This window comes from Ictidomys tridecemlineatus, chromosome 12 (genome assembly GCF_052094955.1).
Source record: "Ictidomys tridecemlineatus isolate mIctTri1 chromosome 12, mIctTri1.hap1, whole genome shotgun sequence".
NCBI classification, from domain to species: domain Eukaryota; kingdom Metazoa; phylum Chordata; class Mammalia; order Rodentia; family Sciuridae; genus Ictidomys; species Ictidomys tridecemlineatus.
In genome coordinates, this window is record NC_135488.1 from 59,566,985 (window position 1) to 59,585,447 (window position 18,463).

General features: G+C 38.8%; 1 protein-coding gene across 1 annotated transcript; it reads right to left on the bottom strand.

Moving 5' to 3' along the window:
- Positions 1-144: 144 nt before the first annotated feature.
- Mthfd2 (methylenetetrahydrofolate dehydrogenase (NADP+ dependent) 2, methenyltetrahydrofolate cyclohydrolase) lies at positions 145-12,304 on the bottom strand. Its single transcript, XM_005329355.5, has 8 exons — positions 12,147-12,304; positions 6,671-6,855; positions 5,361-5,483; positions 4,840-4,992; positions 3,878-3,985; positions 2,764-2,856; positions 2,254-2,379; positions 145-1,413 (listed from the first exon to the last, which is right to left on the bottom strand). Exons 1-8 carry the CDS (start codon positions 12,245-12,247, stop codon positions 1,250-1,252), a joined length of 1,053 nt encoding a protein of 350 aa, XP_005329412.1. The 5' UTR covers positions 12,248-12,304; the 3' UTR covers positions 145-1,249.
- Between the last annotated feature and the right edge of the window lie 6,159 nt (positions 12,305-18,463).

Genomic DNA, 18,463 nt, shown 5'->3' on the forward strand with positions numbered 1-18,463 from the left:
CACAGTTCTTTAAACCAATTTGTTTAAGGTTAGAGGTTGGGTGTTACCAAATATAGAAATAACTAGATTATATCCAACGAGAAAAGTTCACTCTGGTTAGATTACAACTAAGACAGTAGTAGGAGACAGTATTTCAGAAATTCATTCCACACCAGACAAATGTGTTTTATTTAAAAAAACAAAAACAAACAAACAAAAAACCCCCACCTTTCTTTAAAAAACAAAAACACACACACCAAAAAAACTTTCATCAGAAAGTCTAAATTCAATATTAACTCAAGCTCTTTAAAATCTTTCAGGAAAGCTGACAGAAAAGCAGGCAGCTGTGACAGTTCTTTGGTGGAAAAGTTGCATATTTACACCAGCTGCCCAGTGATTATCAAGCCCAAGTGTTGTTTTTCAAAAATAGGTTTCAAGACATAACAAAGAACCATACAGATACCCACTAAAATACAAAAACTGAATAATAAGTTTAAGGATATAGCAAAATGGATTTAGCAAAAAGGATATAGCCAAATATGGCAATACACATGAATAATTTATAAAACAAGCCTTTCAATCCTAGAAAACTACAATGGAGAGAACTCACTGAAGGCCAAGGAACACAAAGCAATAGCAAATGGAACAACCCAAGACATTTCCTAACAACGAAGCCAAAAAATAAAAAAAAAAAGACAGCTAGTAATGTAGTTTTTCTTTTTTCTAGCCAATTCAGTTCTCTTTGGATAAATTTGGTTATTGATCAATATGTATAAAAATTATGGTGACTTTTTTTTTCCTCCACTCTATTACCATTTCTTCCTTTCCCCTAATTTTCTCTAACATTTTTTTTTTTTTCCTTTGGTTTGACCAGTTGAACTCAAAAGGCTTGGAACCTAAAATGAGTATCAACTCTTTTTGGAAAAGCACTTGGGAAATGCAATCCTAGAAAAGGCAAAGTTTTAACCGGAGTGGCTTGACAAAGTTAAGCATCCATTCTCGATGTGACAAGTCTCTTATGTTAATCACTAGATTAATGGCTTCTCTTGGCTAGATCATATGATCCAGCATGACACTGGAGTGTTCCCTGGTGAGGTACTGCAGAGCCATGTGTGCACAAAACCCACCCATTTTAAGCTTTCAATAAATACAAAGCATCATTTTAAACCATTTCAGTAAAATAAATTAAAAGTATTGCATTTCTAATGACCTGCTTGATCACCTCGTGGACTGGCTTGAAGTGTTATTCATGGCAGAGTAGACACAACAGTTAATTGGTGGCTACTCCAAGTTCTTTAGACTTCAGCACTTCCCGCTCTTCAGGCCTCAGCACTTTTTTTGCAGCAATAATGGTATTCTTCATTAGCATTGCCACCGTCATGGGACCAACACCCCCAGGGACAGGAGTGATATAACCGGCTTTCTTTCTGACTCCTACATGGAAACAAGACAGGCTGTTTCAGTTATGGCAAAAAACATATTATGAAAGGTGCATACAAAGGAAAAGCAATAATAAACATAAGCACCTTCAAAACTCATTAAAAGAAAATTATACCTACATCACTGAAGAGTAAATGATTTTGAACATCCTAGTGAAATAACATGCACATAACATGCAGTTGTTCAATGAATATCTAATAACCTATAGTTTTCTGGTCATACTTTTCTTCCATGTTAAATAAATTTAAAAAGAAACATCTTGGTAGGTTAACTGTAGGGGAGGTAGGGAAGGGTATAACTGATAATAAGCATCACCTCAACACCCGCCTACAACATTTTTTAAATATTGAGTATAATTTGCCCAAAGTACTAAAGGAATTTTGTACATCTAATAACCTGTAGTTTTCCAGCCATACGCCACGATTTTTTTTTTTTTTTTAATTTGGTTACCAAGGATTGAACTCAGGGGCATTCAATCACTCAATCACACATCCTGAGCCCTTTTTCATATTTAGGGACAGGGTCTCACTGAGTTTCTTAGGGCCTCACTAAGATACTGAGGCTGGCTTTGAACTTTTTTTTTTTAAGTATTCATAATTTTTTAGTTTTAGGTGGACAAAATAAAATATCTTTATATTTATGTGGTGCTGAGGATCGAACCCGGTGCCTCATGCATGCTAGGCGAGTGCTCTACCACTGAGCCACAACCCCAGCCCCAGGCTTTAAACTTTTGATCTTCCTGCCTCAGCCCCCTGAGCTGCTGGGATTACAGTATGCGCCACCATGCCCAGCTAATTTGTTGTTTTTATATATTTTTAAAATTACATCATTTACCTTCAAAGTCTACATCTCCAACCAACTTGGGTTTAGCAGTTATAGGATCCTGAATTCTGTTAATTCCCACATCAATGACTGCTGCTCCTTCCTTGATCATATCTGCTGTGATGAGATTTGGAATGCCTGGCCAATGGAGATAGGAATGATCAACTTAGTACTAAAAAGAAGCTTCCACCTGTCAGATTCTTGCCTTTCAATTTCTAGAGACTTAAAAGAGCTAATTAACACATTTTATAATAATATTAAAGAATCAAGGGACCATTTAAATTCATATAGTAAATGTAACTATTTTTAAGTGTAAGGAAAAACTTTCACCTCTCCAGTCTATAATGGAGTGCCAAAAACCAGTATCCCAACCATAACTCCACCCTCATCTTTGAAGGCAGCTCAAAAAATTATTATGAGGGGAAGGATGAATGGCAATGAGACAGGTGGATCCTAAGAGATGAGGTACAACTTCACTCTTCTGAAAAGAAGTCCTTCTAGCCCTCTCCCTTGAGTTCTTACCTGCAGCAGATATGACAATATCTGCAAGAATTGTGTGCTTCTTCAATTGTTCTTTGGGAGTGTATCGATGAGATATTGTAACAGTGGCATCACCTAAGGGAAAAAAAATAGATGTCTTGATTACTGAATCGAAGCTAATTAGATCTCAACTAATCAAGTCTTGTAGAAACTAATCTCTGAAAAATAACTGACTTAATGCTTGTGCCCTATTTTCTGAACATCTAATTGTCATTTGCTTTTTAAAATTAATACTCAATGTAGCTTTTACCCATTGGTCTTGGCTCTACCCTTTGGAATCATACATAATTAACTTTATTCCTTATTGTACTTCCCAGCTTTCCAAGAATATTATCTTGTCTAAGATATAATTGTCACGAGGTCACAAGTGTTATTTATTTATTTATTTATTAATTACCAGGGATTGAACTCAGGGGCACTTAAACACTGAGTTACATCCCCCTTTTTATTTTGAGACAGGAGTTCATTAAGTTGCCCAGGACCTCGCTAAATTGCAGAGGCTGGCTTTGAACTCGTGGTCCTCCTGCCTCAGTCTCCTGAGTCACCGTGATTACAGGAATATACCACCACATCCAGCTGCTTTTTTTGTTTTTTTTTTTTTTAAGTTAATGAAAAAAGATAGCTGGAAACATAGTTTGCTACTATTTCTGATATAATCATGTAAGGTTGTTATTGCAACAATTACATATAATAAATGGTTTATGAGGCTTTTTCTTAGATAAAATAACATAACTTGACATGACACATGGCAGTCATATCAAATCAACCCTTTGCAGTTGTCTGAGATATTTTTCTACCAAATGATACAGAACACTATATTAACTTCAAATAAGAAGTGCTTCTTAGCTCCAATCATCAAAGCCACACCGAAAAATTTCTAATTGCCTACAAAATGCTTTACTCAAAACTCAAATTGATTTCTGAGGTTAATTCCATAATAAATGAATTGAAACTCCTTGATGATACTGAGTAGTTTCTATACAAAAGTTACTCACTGAGTAAATGTTAACAGAATTACAACAAATATACTTCTGTTGTCTCTGAAGGTTCTCCAAAAAGGGAGAAGAGAACACTACTCTGAAAGCAATTTCCTTACCTCCAGGTCTTTCATGAGCCCCATCTGTGTGTAGTAACATTGCAATGGGCATTCCAACATTTTTTGATCTTCCAGCCACAACCACATTCTTCCCTAGGGTTGGAATACCTATGAAAAAATATATATTTTTGTATTAAAAGGAGTGTCAATCCATCTAAAATGTGCAAAAAAAAAAAAAAAAAACAGATGACCTGGGACACGAATCCAATTTTAATAGTGAAGGAAATCACTAAGTTTATTGCCTCATTAGTCAGTCAGAGTTAATACTTGCTCACATAGAAAGCTAAAAGAAAACAGGATAGCCAGGTGCAATGGCACATGCCGGTAATCCAGTGACTTGAGAGGCTGAGGCAGGAGGATTACAAATTCGAGGCCAGCCTCAGTAACTCACTGTCTCAAAATAAAAAAATTTAAGGGCTGGGGATGTGACTCAGTGGTAAAGTGCTTCTGGGTTCAATTACTAGTACCAAAGAGAAAAAAAAAAAAGGAAACAAGAGAATATGCCCTATAAATTAGAAAATGTTATAAGAATGTAGACCACCACCACTATTAAATCTTAAGTTCCTTTCCTGAGGTTTCTGAATTAAAGTCTCCAAATATTCACAGACAAGTGTCAAAAGAGGTAAGCACAGCAGAGTAGGAATAAAAGATGTAGACTAGGGCTCCACTCATTGGAACTGTAGGAATTTTTGCCATTTGTAAGTATAAGTTGAATATTCCTTATCTGAAATACTTGGGACCAGAAGTGTTTCAGATGTCAGAAATTTTCAGATTTTGGAATATTTGTATAGAAAGTTCATCTTTATAATTTTATCATAGTATGTGTGTGTGTGTGTGTGTGTGTGTGTGTATTTTTTTTAATAAGTTTATCACTTGAGCCTCCCTAATCCAAACATTGACAATGCTTTACCCATACTTCCTTGATAATTCTAACAAGACATAAGATTCTAGGATATACCTACCAGTTCGCTTAATTATTTCCCACACGCCCCATGGGGTAGCAGGTAACATGGAATACTGGTCCAAACACATTCGCCCTACATTAATTACATGAAAGCCATCAACATCCTTGTCTGGAGAAACAGCATTGCAGATCTTTCTCTCATCGATGTGTTCTGTAAAGAAACCAAAGCCCAGCTTTAAATCACTATTCTGTAGTTGGGGGTGCTTGACTCCATCTTATCTGATTTGTTATGCAAATCCATCCCCTTTCTGACTTGCCTCCCTGATGCACTTCATCTTCACAGATGTCAAATGCCAGTATGGAAGCCAACACCCCTTTTTTTCCATTGCTTCCCTCCACTGTGGTTTGTACAAAGATTTCAATATGGAGACAAGTGGTATTCTAAGTAGATCTGTCCCATTTCTAATAAAATAATCTTTTTACCTTGCCTTTAAGTCAAATTCACATGAAGGGCCAGGTGTACAAGGTAGCCAAGCCCCTCCACAGCTCAGACACCATTAACTAGAATGTAAAACTCACCTGGGAGAGGGAGTTGAACAAGCAGACCATCTACATTTTCATCATTATTTAGTTTATTGATTAAATTCAACAGCTCTTCCTCTGAAATTGAAGCTGGTTTCACAATTGTCTCACTGTTGATTCCTATTGTAAGAAAATGATGAGTTATTTACTTAGTGAGCACTGCTATGTTGCCAGCCACACTCTGCTACCACAGGGGTTTTTAATCATTGGATCCACCCTGGCAGCTGAACCAGCTCACAAGGAACCTAAGAGGTTTAACTTTGCACATATATAGGCTACAGAAGACTAGCTCGACACTTTCATACATTATTCTGTGCAGTTTTCATTACTCTCATTTTAGAGATAAGGAGACTAAAGCAGGCAGATTAAAAAGCTAGCTTAGTGCCAGGAGTGGTGGTGCATGCCTGTAATCCCAGCAGCTTGAGAGGTTGAGGCGGGAGGATTGCAAGTTCAAAGCCAGCCTCAGCAACTTATGAGCCCTAAGCAACTTTAGTGAGACCCTGCTTCTAAATTAAAAAAAAAAAAAAAGTGATGGGGGGTTGTGGGGGGGGGGAGCTTGGAATATAACTCAGGTTTTCAGCTAAAATGGCAGGAGGTCTCAATTTTCAGTGATCACAGAGTACACCAAGGGTTTAGAGGCTAGTAATTCCATCCAGCCACACTGGAAGACCAGAGGAAAGGGCACCTTTTGCTCAGACCACTGACCCACAAGTGAGTGGGCACAGGTGTATCTGAACCCACCACCTCTTGTCCGAAGTCACGCAGTAATCTGTGGTACTGCAAGACCCACAAACCTCCTACCACCTGGACCCAAATCACTTCTAATTGCATGATTAGTTTTGCAATCAATCAGTGAAGAAGTCAAAAGCTATTTCTCAGAAGTTGGAGTCATTTCCTTCAAATCGGTGACTGTTCAACCACATCACTAAGATGACTTAATGTCGTATTGCTCAATCCTTCCCCGTTACCCTGCTGCTTTAAAACTGCTACACCCAAGTCAGAGACTCTCATTATTCCTCAAGAAAAGCAAATATCAAGATCAAGATCACCTGTAGAATGTTAATGCCAAGAATTTAGCTCATATTCCAGAAGACACCAAGAATGCCAATCAAGTTCCTTCTGTCCCAGTCAATAAGCCTCCCCAGTAAATTGGATCTAATTTCTTCACAACATTTTGGATACAATTCAGTCATATTAGCCTCTTCTGCCTGAGTTTTCTAATCAGAAAAAGGAATCATAAATTATAATGGCATCTGCCTCAGATAAACTTCAACTGAACGGCAGAAAGGTCTGATAGTGATACGTACCCACATCTGCAGCTGCCCTGGTTTTGTTGAGGACATAGGAATGACTTGCAGGATTCTCACCAACCAGAATCACACTCAGATGTGGCCGCTTGTTGCCAGAGGCTACCCATTCTTCCACCTCCTGCCGCACTTCCTGCTTGATCTGCTGGGCCAGTTTCCTTCCAGAAATGACAACAGCTTCATTTCTGCAGAAGGCAACAGAGTCACAAAACCAAATAGCTTAGATTTCTGTAAAAGTAAGTTGTTATTAAACTCCACACTCTTAAAGCTTAGATTAAATTGCCTGGTGCCTAGTATGAGGTGGTGAACATGTGTCCAGCTACATGTTTAGGGGGGATACAGTTGACTGAAACAGTTAATCTGAAGCTCTGGGAGTTTAAGAGACCGATCAAGTTCATGTTTTGCCACTGTTGCTAATAACCAGTCATGTTTCATATTGTTTCCCAATTACTCTATTGCCCTTTAATTTTTTACTGTGCTTTTAAATTTTAAATACAGCTGTCCCTTGGTATCTGTAAGGTATTGATTCTAGGATCCCTTTCCTACCCATGGACTCAAGTCCCTTATACAACCTATGCACATCTGTCCCTATACTTTTTTGGTGGGGGGTGGGGAGCAGGACTGGAGATGGGGCGGGGGCACCTTACCACTAAGCTACATTCCCAGCCTTTTTAATTTTTTGAGACAAGATCTCTCTAAGTTGCCCAGGCTGGACTTTAACTTGCAATCTTCCTGCCTTGGCTTCCCAAATCACTGGGATTACAGGTGTTTGCCACCGTGCCTGCCTCCTCTATAGTTTAAATCACCCCTAGATCATTTATAATATCTAATACAATGCAAATATATATAAATCGTTGTTACACAGTACTGTTTAGGGAATAATGACAAGGAAAAAAGTCTGTACATGCATTTTCTTTCCCCCAAATACTTCCCATCTGCAGTTGGTTGAACCCACAGATACAGAAGGCTGACTATATATAATTTAAATAATGTAGTTAGACCAATAAATGCATTGCTGGCTAGGTCAAACCTTAAAATGTCTACCACTGCCCACTCTATACTTTCCCAGTAAGAGGGGTAGGTTCCTTCTCATAGGTGGCAATATACTCTACCCCAGAACCCCACAGCTCATCCCCAGTTGACAAACCAACAGTGAGCATCTGACACCAAGGGTGACAATTCCTAGGTTGGCGAGCAGTCCAGTTAGTGCAATAGCTTAGCTCAACAGGAGCAGTAGCAGTTAACTGGACCAGCAAGAGCTCCTCCCCCAGGGACTTCAAACTAGAACCAAAGAGGACCTGTTGAGGACGGAAAGCAGAAGATAGAAAAAGAAGCAGAGATGAGAGAACAGCAGTCACATCAATGAGAGTCAATTAGGACAAAGGATCAGAAAACTGCTGGAGCTGGGCATGGTGGCAACTCAGGAGACTCAGGCAGGAGGATTAAAAGTTCAAGGCCAGCCTTAGCAACTTAGAAAGACCTTGTCTCAAAAAAGAAAAAGGGCTGGGGATGCAGTTCGGTGATAAAGCACACCTGGATTCAATTCCTAGTACCAAAAATAAACTAATTAAAAAAAAAAAAACTCTACTAGCAGTGGGGCAAGTTGAAAACTCAGGATCTAGAGGAACCTCCAATTTCTAAAACTATGTTCAGACTTCTTAACAAGACTGTCTCTTTCCAACAAGAATGGGTTATGCAGCTCTTCCTGATCTCTATGAAGCCCCAAATGCAAAGAGTCTTAGTTTTCTTATTTCCACACGTCCTTAAAGTGCCATTAGTTACAGAAAAGAATCTTGTCCTTAAGCAAAAAGATCCCACAAAAACAAGTCTTCTCTTTAGGCTTCTGCCCTCAGTGTCATATGAGCATTGCTCCAACCTTAAGAACAATGAAACATCAATTCCCCTTATAAATACATGTTTAATTCTCAGGGACATAGCATCTTGCATGGTCAGATAGGGTTAATTCTCAAGGTCAATGGTACTTAAGACAGAATTTCAAATCTTTAACATCTTTTAATCTTTTTAATGCCTGTTTTTTATTTGCATTGTGAACATCTTTTTAATGCCTGCTTTTTATTTGCATTGTGAATAAATACCTACTCTAAACCAAATCTCAATGTCTTATAGTAATAGAGAAAATTTGTAGCTAAAATTTATATTAATCTGTACTCTATCTTGTGAGGTATTAAGATCTCATATATGACAACAAGAACAAAAAAAAAAAGGTACCAAGATCTCTACCCAGATTTAATGTAATGATACTAGTATGGTACAAAATATATAATAGCATTTAATTTATATTGAAAACATTCTTAATATTCACAAATCATCTAGAGTTGAATAGAACTTCATTAAGAGCTTTGCTGATATAAATACCCCTGGCAACATTCCTGATATAGATCAGGAATGATTAGTAAGTATCTGGAATACCTTTCCTTGACCAGAAATACATCCCCAACCCTAGAATGCTATAGTATCAAATACTACTTAAAAAGAACATAAGATAGGGGCTGGAATTGTGGCTCAGTGGTAGAGCACTTGCCTGGCTTGTATGAGGCCCTAAAAGATCCATTTACAACTAAAAAATATTAAAAAAAAAAAAAAAAGAAAGAAAACAACTTAAGATAGTATTGAATGAAGTAATGTATATAAAAATGTCAGGTATGTATGTTCAATAACAGTAATTTCTTACACTCTTCTCTTGGTTGTATGTACACATATATCCTTAATATACAGTGAATATATTTTCGCATAGTCATAAGGAATTATTCACATGCACAAATGCACATACATATACTCAGTGAGAAGCACTTAGCTTGCCCTTCATAAAAAATCTCTTTGAAAAGCAGTAACTTAGAAAAATGGTAGCAGCTCACTTGGACTAAAAATGATATACCAAAGTTAAGGACACAGGGTTCTGGGAGAAGCCAGTGTTCCAAGCCCCAATCTTTGCTTCCAAAAGCAGGTTCTGGGTGTTATGCCAATTTGCTTTAAAAAAAAAAAAAAAAAAAAGTCAGAAGAGCAACATGAACTAAAAATAAAGCCACAATGTAATGAAGATTCTTTCATAATATAACTGCATTTTAGCCCTCCTCTGCTTCTCACAACTCTTGCAAAATGTGAAACACATTAACTAACTTCCTATCATCTCTTTTGCCCAGGGGCAGATAAGTCATTGCTATCCTCAATAAACAGGGAAATGGGAAGAATCAGCCCAGTCCCATAAGGAATCCAAACATTATAATGCTTTTAGCTAACACTTATTTAGGAATTAAGTGCTTTTGCAAATGTGTTTAGAAATTTTTTCCATTCAAACAATGAATCAATAGAATAGAAGAAGTCAAGAAGTCTGTTCCAGTAAATTTGAAATTAAAATTCAAGTCAGCACCATCTTCACTTTCTCTTTAACCCAATGGCTTAGTCATTTTCCATCAAATATCAACCATCAGGGGCATTTTACAGCTCAAAATCAACTTATTTTGGGGAGAGGTCTATTTCTTCTTACTAATAGTACCAGTAATGAGTGAAGAAAGATACAAAAGGGAATGGAACTAACATTTATTTAATAGTAGGTACTTTGTTAAAACTTTTACATACATCACTCTCAGTTACCCTGGGGTTATTATAATAACCCTCTTGCACAGAAGAGGACACTGAAGATAGTAGAAACAAGACTCAAATGCAGACTTCTGCCTCAGAGTTCATCTACCTCTCTCCCCCACTATCTCCTAGGCTATAGTACTCATCTAACCACAGGGTTTGTGTTCCTGAAACTCTCAAACAGCAAAACATGGGCTCTGTTAATAACAAATGTGCAGTACAGAGCACATGCATTGCCTTCAAACATGTGGAGCCCACTAGTAATTCAGAAAGGCAAGCAGTAAAATCAGAACATTTGTCATCAGTGTTTAAGCAAACTGGTTTAGTTCTAAGATCTTTACAAATATCTTTTCAATCAGAAAAGCCTATGAAGGCTCTGTCCTACAAGCACATGTGGTCAGCACTTAGGAAGAGGGAAAAAGAACAGACAGTAATGAAAGAGGAGACCAAAAGGCTGATCAGAATCAGACCAAAAAGTCTTGATTGTCCCCTTCCACATTCTCCTTCAAAAACTCATACTACACAGATTCTACATCATGAGCAGTGCCTTGGAAATACCTTGTGTGTGTGTATGTGTGTGTGTTTTAAGTTGTAGTTGGACACAATACCTTTATTTTTATTTTTATGTGGTGCTGAGGATCGAACCCAGTGCCTTGCAAGTGCTAGGCAAGTGCTCTACCGCTAAGCCACAACCCCAGCCCCTTGGAAAGATCTTTAACAGCATTTTTACACTAAGTGGAGATTACACACCTATCCTACTCCTTGATAGTTCCACTAATGAAAGAACAGTGTTTTATCCCAGCTAAATCTGCACAGCTTAGCAGAGTGTCTGGAACAGTGAATATATGTTGGGGGGAAAAATAAGTTACTTTTAAAGATACAGGACTCTAGCTGCAAAAGATCTAAAGATTGACAGGAAAGAGGGTGCAGAAATGTGGGAAGAGAAATCATAGTCCCCCAAAAGACTCTTCAAGTTAGGTTTAGGAATGGAACTTTGAGGTTCAAAAAGATCAAGAAAAACCAATTACCTACCTCCCTAAGGAAATTCAACCAGAGCGTTCCCTGTCTTCCTCCTGGTATTTTTTTCCTCCAATTTTTTTTTATTGTGGTAAAATACACATATAAACTTTGCCATATTGATCACTTTTAAGTTTACAGTTCAGCTGTATTAAATACATTCATATTTAATAGAAGGGCAACCATCACTGCTATTCATCTTCAGAACTCATCTTGTAAAACCGAAACTATCCATGCAACAATAACTCCCCACTCCTCCTTCCCCAGTCCCTGGAAACCTCCGGGTATTTATCACCTCAAGTTACCCAGGTTGGCACGGGTCACTTCTTGGAGTGGATTGCAGTCAAAGCCCTGAAGACCTCAGTACATTCATTCACAGGCGCGAAGCCGCACTAGGAGCGCAGAGCGAGCCACACCCACACCCCGGAGGAGGAGCGAAGCGTGGGTACCTCTCTAGCAAGCGGGCTCCGGGATTTCATCAGACTGCACCAACCCCATCCACCGCTAGGGTCTCGGGAAAAGACCGCTAACAGAAGGCGGCTCTTTCGGAACCCTTCCCGGCGCTCGCCCAAGGTTTCCCAAGACGACTCTGAGCATCACAGCCCGCGTTGGCAGGTTCTGGCCGATAACCTCCTTCCCATGTAAAAAGGGGCACCCCAGAGTCCCCTGAACCTTCGCTCCGCACTGTCGGCTGCGGCATCACTCGGTGCCACGTCGCCCCGCCACACCCCTCCAGGCGGCCACCACCGCCGGGGCGATGCTCAGAAAGACGTACCTCAGCACCCCACCGGAAGCCGGGCAGCCCCTGTTCTCCGTTTTCCCCGGCTTTCCGTGCTGTCCCGCTTCCAGATTCACTTACCGAACTGCGGCCAGGTGGAAGGGATGATGGAGGAGGTGGCAGCTTTGCGCGGGCCGGAGCAGCCGGGTGGCCAACGCAGATAACAGTGAAGTTGCAGCCATCGCCAGGGCTGGTGCCCGTGCCGGGAGAGAAACGCGCGCGCGGGCCTTGCGGTTATACCTCCACCTCTTGGTAGGCCCCGCCTCCCACCGACACCCATTGGTCTCTGCTCCACTCTGCCGGCTGTCCTGGAGCCGAGAGAGCCAATCGGTTGTCTCCATTAAACGTAAGCGGTGCAGGATAGAGCCCGGCTTATGATTGGAGCAAGAAGAGCCGGCAACCTGGCTCTAGAAGGCTAATAAGTCTGAGTAGAATGGCCTGATTGGCTAAGGAAGTCAAGCCCCTGCCTGACGCAGCTATTGTCACCCACAGCCGGGCCGACAGGAATTAGAGTTCATTCATTCATTCATTGAACAAATGTCTGAGGGCCTACTGTGTGCCGGGTCACTCGTGGAGTGGATTGCAGTAAAGTGTGGATAAAAAGGCAGATAATCAACAAAGAAATAAAAATGGAGTTGGAAAATCAGTATTTGGTAAAGTCATAGTAAAAACTGATTCGGAATCCTCAACGAATGTCGAAGCAACTGGATGAAAAGTTGGATGTGGAATGAGATACTTACATATAGGTTCGTCAGATGTAGCAAATAAAAATACTAGACGTGCAATTTTTTTAAGAGAGAGAGAGAGAATTTTTTAATATTTATTTTTCAGTTCTAGGCGGACACAACATCTTTGTTTGTGGTGCTGAGGATGGAACCCCAGCCGCACGCATGCCAGGCGAGCACACTACCGCTTGAGCCACATTCCCAGCCCCTAGAGGTGCAATTAATTTAGAATTTTAGATAAATAATTTGAGGAGGTCAAATTTGTATTTTAAAAAGCACTTATTATTTTTCTGGAATTAAAATTCAACTGGTTTTCCTATATTTTATCTGGCAACATTTTTGCACAGTCTCAAATTCTCTCTCCAGCAAAATACTTATTAATAACAAAAACCAAGTGATCAAATTTAACATCACCACATGAAACAAACATATTATGAATTTCTCAATATGATCACTTCATAGCTTTAAACAAGTCTGAAAATTAAATGCAGTGATTTAGGAAAACTATAAGTCTCCTATAAAGTGTTACAGATTTCTCATTTTTACATTGAGAAGAAAGATCACAGACCTGCAATGTAAAAACTGTTCAAGAACAAAAACATAGTCCTAGCCAGGCAAGGTGGTGCACACCTGTAAGCCCAGCAGTTCCAGAGGCTGAGGCAGGAGGATAGCAAGTTCAAAGCCAGCCTCAGCAACTTAGGGAGGCCCTAAGCAACTTAGCAAGACCCTGTGTCAAATATAAAAAATAAAAAGGGTTGGGGATGTAGCTCAGTGGTTAAGAACCCCTGGGTTCAATCTCTGGTACCAAAACAAAACAAAAATAAAACATATTCCTAAATGTGGGGGAAAAAACATATTCCTGAAATTGGTAACATGCTATAAGGTTTTAATCTAATCCTGAGGAAATATCAGACAAGCCCAAATTGAGACACTCTACAAGATAAAACATTTGTACTATTCAAAAATGCCAAGACCATGAAAAACAAAGAATGAGGAAATGTTCTAGATTAAAAGAGTTTAGTTATGACAACTAAATGCCATATGTGAGTCTGGAATGGGTTCTGGACCCTCTAATATTTTTGTTTCTCTTCTTTTTTCTCTTTTGCTATAAATGGCATTATAGGACAATTGTCAAAATGTGAATAAAGTCTATAATTAGTTACTAGCATTGTAACAATGTTAATTTCCTGATTTAGCTAATCATATTGTGACATGTAGGAGAATGCACACTACTTGCCTTTAGAGATAAAAGGACAACTTACTTTCAAATGGTCCAGAAAAAATAAGGATATATAATTAAAATAAATAAATAAATATATATATATATATATATATATATATATACACACACACACCAGTTGCAGTGGTACACACCTGTAATCCCAGGTGCTCAGGAGGCTGAAGCAGGAGGACTGCAAGTTCAAGGCCAGCCTCCTAAGCAACTTAGTGAGACCTTGTCTCAGAATAAAAAATAAAAAGAGCTAGATATGTGGCTCAGAGGTAAAGCACTTTGAGTTCAATTCCCAGTACTCAAAAATAATTAAATAAGTAAATATACATATATATGTGTGTGTGTATGTGTGTATAAAATATATATATATATATATATATATATATATATATTTTAAAATATCCTCTTCTTATAAGGGCACTTATAGTCAGATTGTATTAGACACTTATAGTCAGATTGTATTAGAGCCTAACCTAATGCCCTCATTTTAATTTAATTATTGTTTAAGGCTCTATCTCCACATATAGTCACACTCTAAGGATAAGGTTTTAGGGCTGGGGATATAGCTCAGTTCATAGAATGCTTGCCTTGTATGTACAAGGACCTGGGTTCAATGGCCAGCACCCCCCCACACACACACACACACATGATAAAGTTTCAACACTGAATTTTAGTGGGGACACAATTCAGTCCATAGCAATGTGTATACATAAAGAGAAACTGATCAAACAAATGGCAAATGTAAGATAGTAACAGTTGGGGAATCTGAAGGAAGAGTATGCCAATATGCCTTTGAACTTTTCCTGACACCTTTCTATGTCTGAAATTATTTCAAACTTTAAAAAAGTGATGTTTCTAACCTCCTGGGGCTTAGCATAGGCAGACATACAGTGAACAAGAAAAAAGACTAAGAAAAAGAATATGGTGCTGAGAAGACAAGACAATGGATGTGGGAGGTCGTATAGTCTGGAGCATGGCCTACAGGTTATTTGACGAGGTACAATGATTCCCAGAAACTGTTTCCAGAAAACTCCATATGGAAGTACCTTATGGTTGGCTACTTGGGCTTATAACTGTAAAGAAGGAAAGGAAATAGGCATGCCCAGTTTCAAAAAGCCCAGCCCTCTTAAAATTTTGAGAATTCTCTTTGCCAAAACTGTGAACTCTCAAGAGTGAAATTATATGTGAACATCATTATAGGTGTTTAACATGCTTAACAAAAAAGACTTGTTTCTATATCCCCACAGTATTATATTGAAATACGATTTGTGAAATAAAAAAAAGACTTTATACGACAATTTTTAGATCAAGTTCTGTGGGATGAGGTGCTCAGGCTCTTCTATACCCAATCCCAACCAGTCTTCCTGCCTGCTTTCTTCCCTCAGACCCAACAGAGCACATCATGTCCTTTTATAAAGTGTCACATTCCTCCCTGATTCCTAGAAGCACTGTTACTCATCCCCTCAAGGCTGCACCCCCAGACTATCTGACCTAAAAGTTTGACCTCTAGACTGCCACATCTAGTTCTTCACTGGGACTTGTATAATTTCTCTCCAAAATATCTCTCAATTTCATCTACAGCTCTCCCCACTGACCTATTCCTGGTCAACTACATCTCCACTCTGACAAATACGATAACCTCTTATCTGTTTTGGCTTTTAAGAGTATACAGCATTGTCCTTCTGTACACCTTTCAAGGGTGGCCACCTGGCTTCAAACAGGCTAAGATTCTTGGTGACTGCTTTCATTTCACTTCACGTTCCCCCTTGACAGTCACATTCTCATCACACTGGCTTCTTTCAGTTCCTTGATCACAGCAAACTCCTGACTGCTTCAAAGCCTTTGCATACTTTGTTGATTCTGAAAAGAACCCCACTTCTTCTTTGGATCAGCTAACTCATCCTCTGGGGACTTAGTTTAAATGGCATTCAAACTCCCCAGTCTCTCTTTGGTCCTTCCTGGAACATTATTTTAATATTCTTAATGCATTCAATGCTTTTCAGTTTCTTTTTTTAAAGAATTTGACTAGAGAGATTCTTTTTTTTTAAGAGAGAGTGAGAGAGAGAAATTTTTTTTAATATTTATTTTTTAGTTCTCGGCGGACACAACATCTTTGTTTGTATGCGGTGCTGAGGATCGAACCCGGGCCGCACGCATGCCAGGCGAGGGCGCTACCGCTCGAGCCACATCCCCAACCCCGCTTTTCAGTTTCTACAACTGTAATTACATATCATCTACTGATATAATCATTTGATTAATATCTGTATTCTCCAACTGAATATAACAGGAATACAGAGGCCAAACATTTTTTTAGCAATGAATATGGCTAACACCACAGTCTGACTTCAGGCTTAACCATTTTCAGAGTGGAAACCTTCATGTGGCTTTTTTGCTCGAGTGAGTTTTTGGTATCTGATAAATTGGATTTCTCTTTCATAGTCTACAACCTGAGTCCCAACATAATGGGCAGGGACATCTTAGCAGTTTTACTGTCCTTTTATACTTACCTGTGACTGAGGCTAAAACATGAATTCTGAAAGCACCAACTGGCTAGGAAAAGCAGGAACCCTCTGTGACCAAAGTGGATTTAGTTGATAGTGTAAAGCTGGAGGTTTGCAAATGATGAGACAGCACACTTACACAGAATGAAAATGCAAGGTTGCAAATCCTGTCCAAGGAAGCTGGAAAGGGGATGAATGGGGGGGGGGGAGAGGTTCAAGAGAGGAGGGACTGGTGTCTTTATAATTTGCCATTTAGCTTTTGTTTTCAGCATCTGCTATAAGCAGATGGTGTGCAGTGATCTCTCTGTTCAGCTGAGATAAGGAGGGAATTTAAAAAAAAAAAACAAAAAACTTCTCCAGTCTTTGGATAGCCCCTGTCTAGTGGAAAACAAATTGCCCTGAAGCAATTAGCAATCAGCAATTTATCTTTCTCCACTTGCTTCTCTCACCAAGAAATCATATTTTTTTATTCCTAAGGGGACTATACTGATATCAGTCAAATATTGACCTGGGATTTTCATCTAATCCTGAAGATTATCTCTTTTCCTCTATAAATCTAACAATATTAAAAGCTTTATCTAATAAATTGCTGATCTTTCATTGATTTAATAATTTTTTGGCTTAAAAAACAATCCCATCAAAAGGTGACATTCTTGAATCCTTTTTTTCTCATGATGTTTTTATGATAATTGTATTACTTAGGGAATATAAGTTATGAAAAAAGTATGAGTCTGCATCCTTAGGTATATAGCTTCTATTCAGGTATATCAAATCATGTTTTAAATTGTAAACTACAAAATTCAACACAATAAAAAAAATTAATTCAACATAACAGGTGATATTTCAATTAAATAAAATCAACATGAAAATCATGGCAGCAGGTACATGGGACAATCTTATTTACACCAGACCTCCTGCACAACCATTTGCTGAGGTATTTCTCTAGTCTCCCACAATTTCCCTTTTCCTTGTGTTCTTCATTCCACTATGGTGTGTGTTAGTGGTCACTTGGTGTTATTGAATCCTTCACCCACATTAAAAACCTGTACCTGGATGTTCATAGCATTAATCATAATGATTGAAAAATTAAAAAACAACCCAAATTTGTCCATCAATAGATGAATGGATAAACAAAATCTGCTGTGTTCCACAATGGAATTTTATTCATTTTGTAAAAGAAATGAAGTCCTCAAATATGATAGAGGCGTGAATCTTAAAATATTATGCTGAAGCCAGTCACAAAAGATTACTTACTGAATGATTCTATTTATATGAAATGTCCAGAATAAGAAAATTCATAGAAATAGAAAGTAGAGGGGCTGGGGTTGTAGCTCAGCGGTAGAGCGCTCGCCTAGCATGCGCGAGGCGCTGGGTTTGATACTAAGCACCACATAAAAAGTAAATAAATAAAACAAGGGTAGTCCAACTACAACTAAAAATTAAAAAATAAATAAATAAAATAAAAATTTTTAAAAAGTAGACTATTGGTTGCCAGGAGTTGGGAGCAACAGAGAGTGGTAAGGAATGAAAACGCTCTTAGAACTAGATAAAGTGATGATGGTTGCACAAATCTGAATACATACACCCAAAATAAAAAAAAAAAACAAAACCGCAATGAGATGTACATTTTGAAGGGGAGAATTTTATTCTATGTAAATGTATCTCTATTAAAAAATTAGTTTAAATTTTTTAAACAATTGCAGGGGGTTATATTGCTCATAACAGCGCTTCGGCTACGTGGGTAATAAGGATGAAACACAGCAACACCAAGCTCCAGCAAGTGCAATGCCAGCCCCTCTTCCGGACCACCGCGTTCCCTCGCCACGCCTCCAGGAGAGGGAAGTCCCGACATCCAGAACGCTGATTGGCTTATCTGTAAGAGCGGGGCGGGATGAAAGGGATGTCAAGTCCCTTTCTGAGGGGCGGGGCGAAGGCTTGGCT

Excerpts from the sequence above, each read along its gene's own strand:
- Mthfd2 (XM_005329355.5), bottom strand. The coding sequence starts at position 12,247 with ATGGCTGCAACTTCACTGTTATCTGCGTTGGCCACCCGGCTGCTCCGG. Across the intron at positions 6,856-12,146 it reads TTCCACCTGGCCGCAGTTCG|AAATGAAGCTGTTGTCATTT; the intron begins GTAAGTGAATCT and ends TGCCTTCTGCAG. Across the intron at positions 4,993-5,360 it reads TGTTCAACTCCCTCTCCCAG|AACACATCGATGAGAGAAAG; the intron begins GTGAGTTTTACA and ends GTTTCTTTACAG.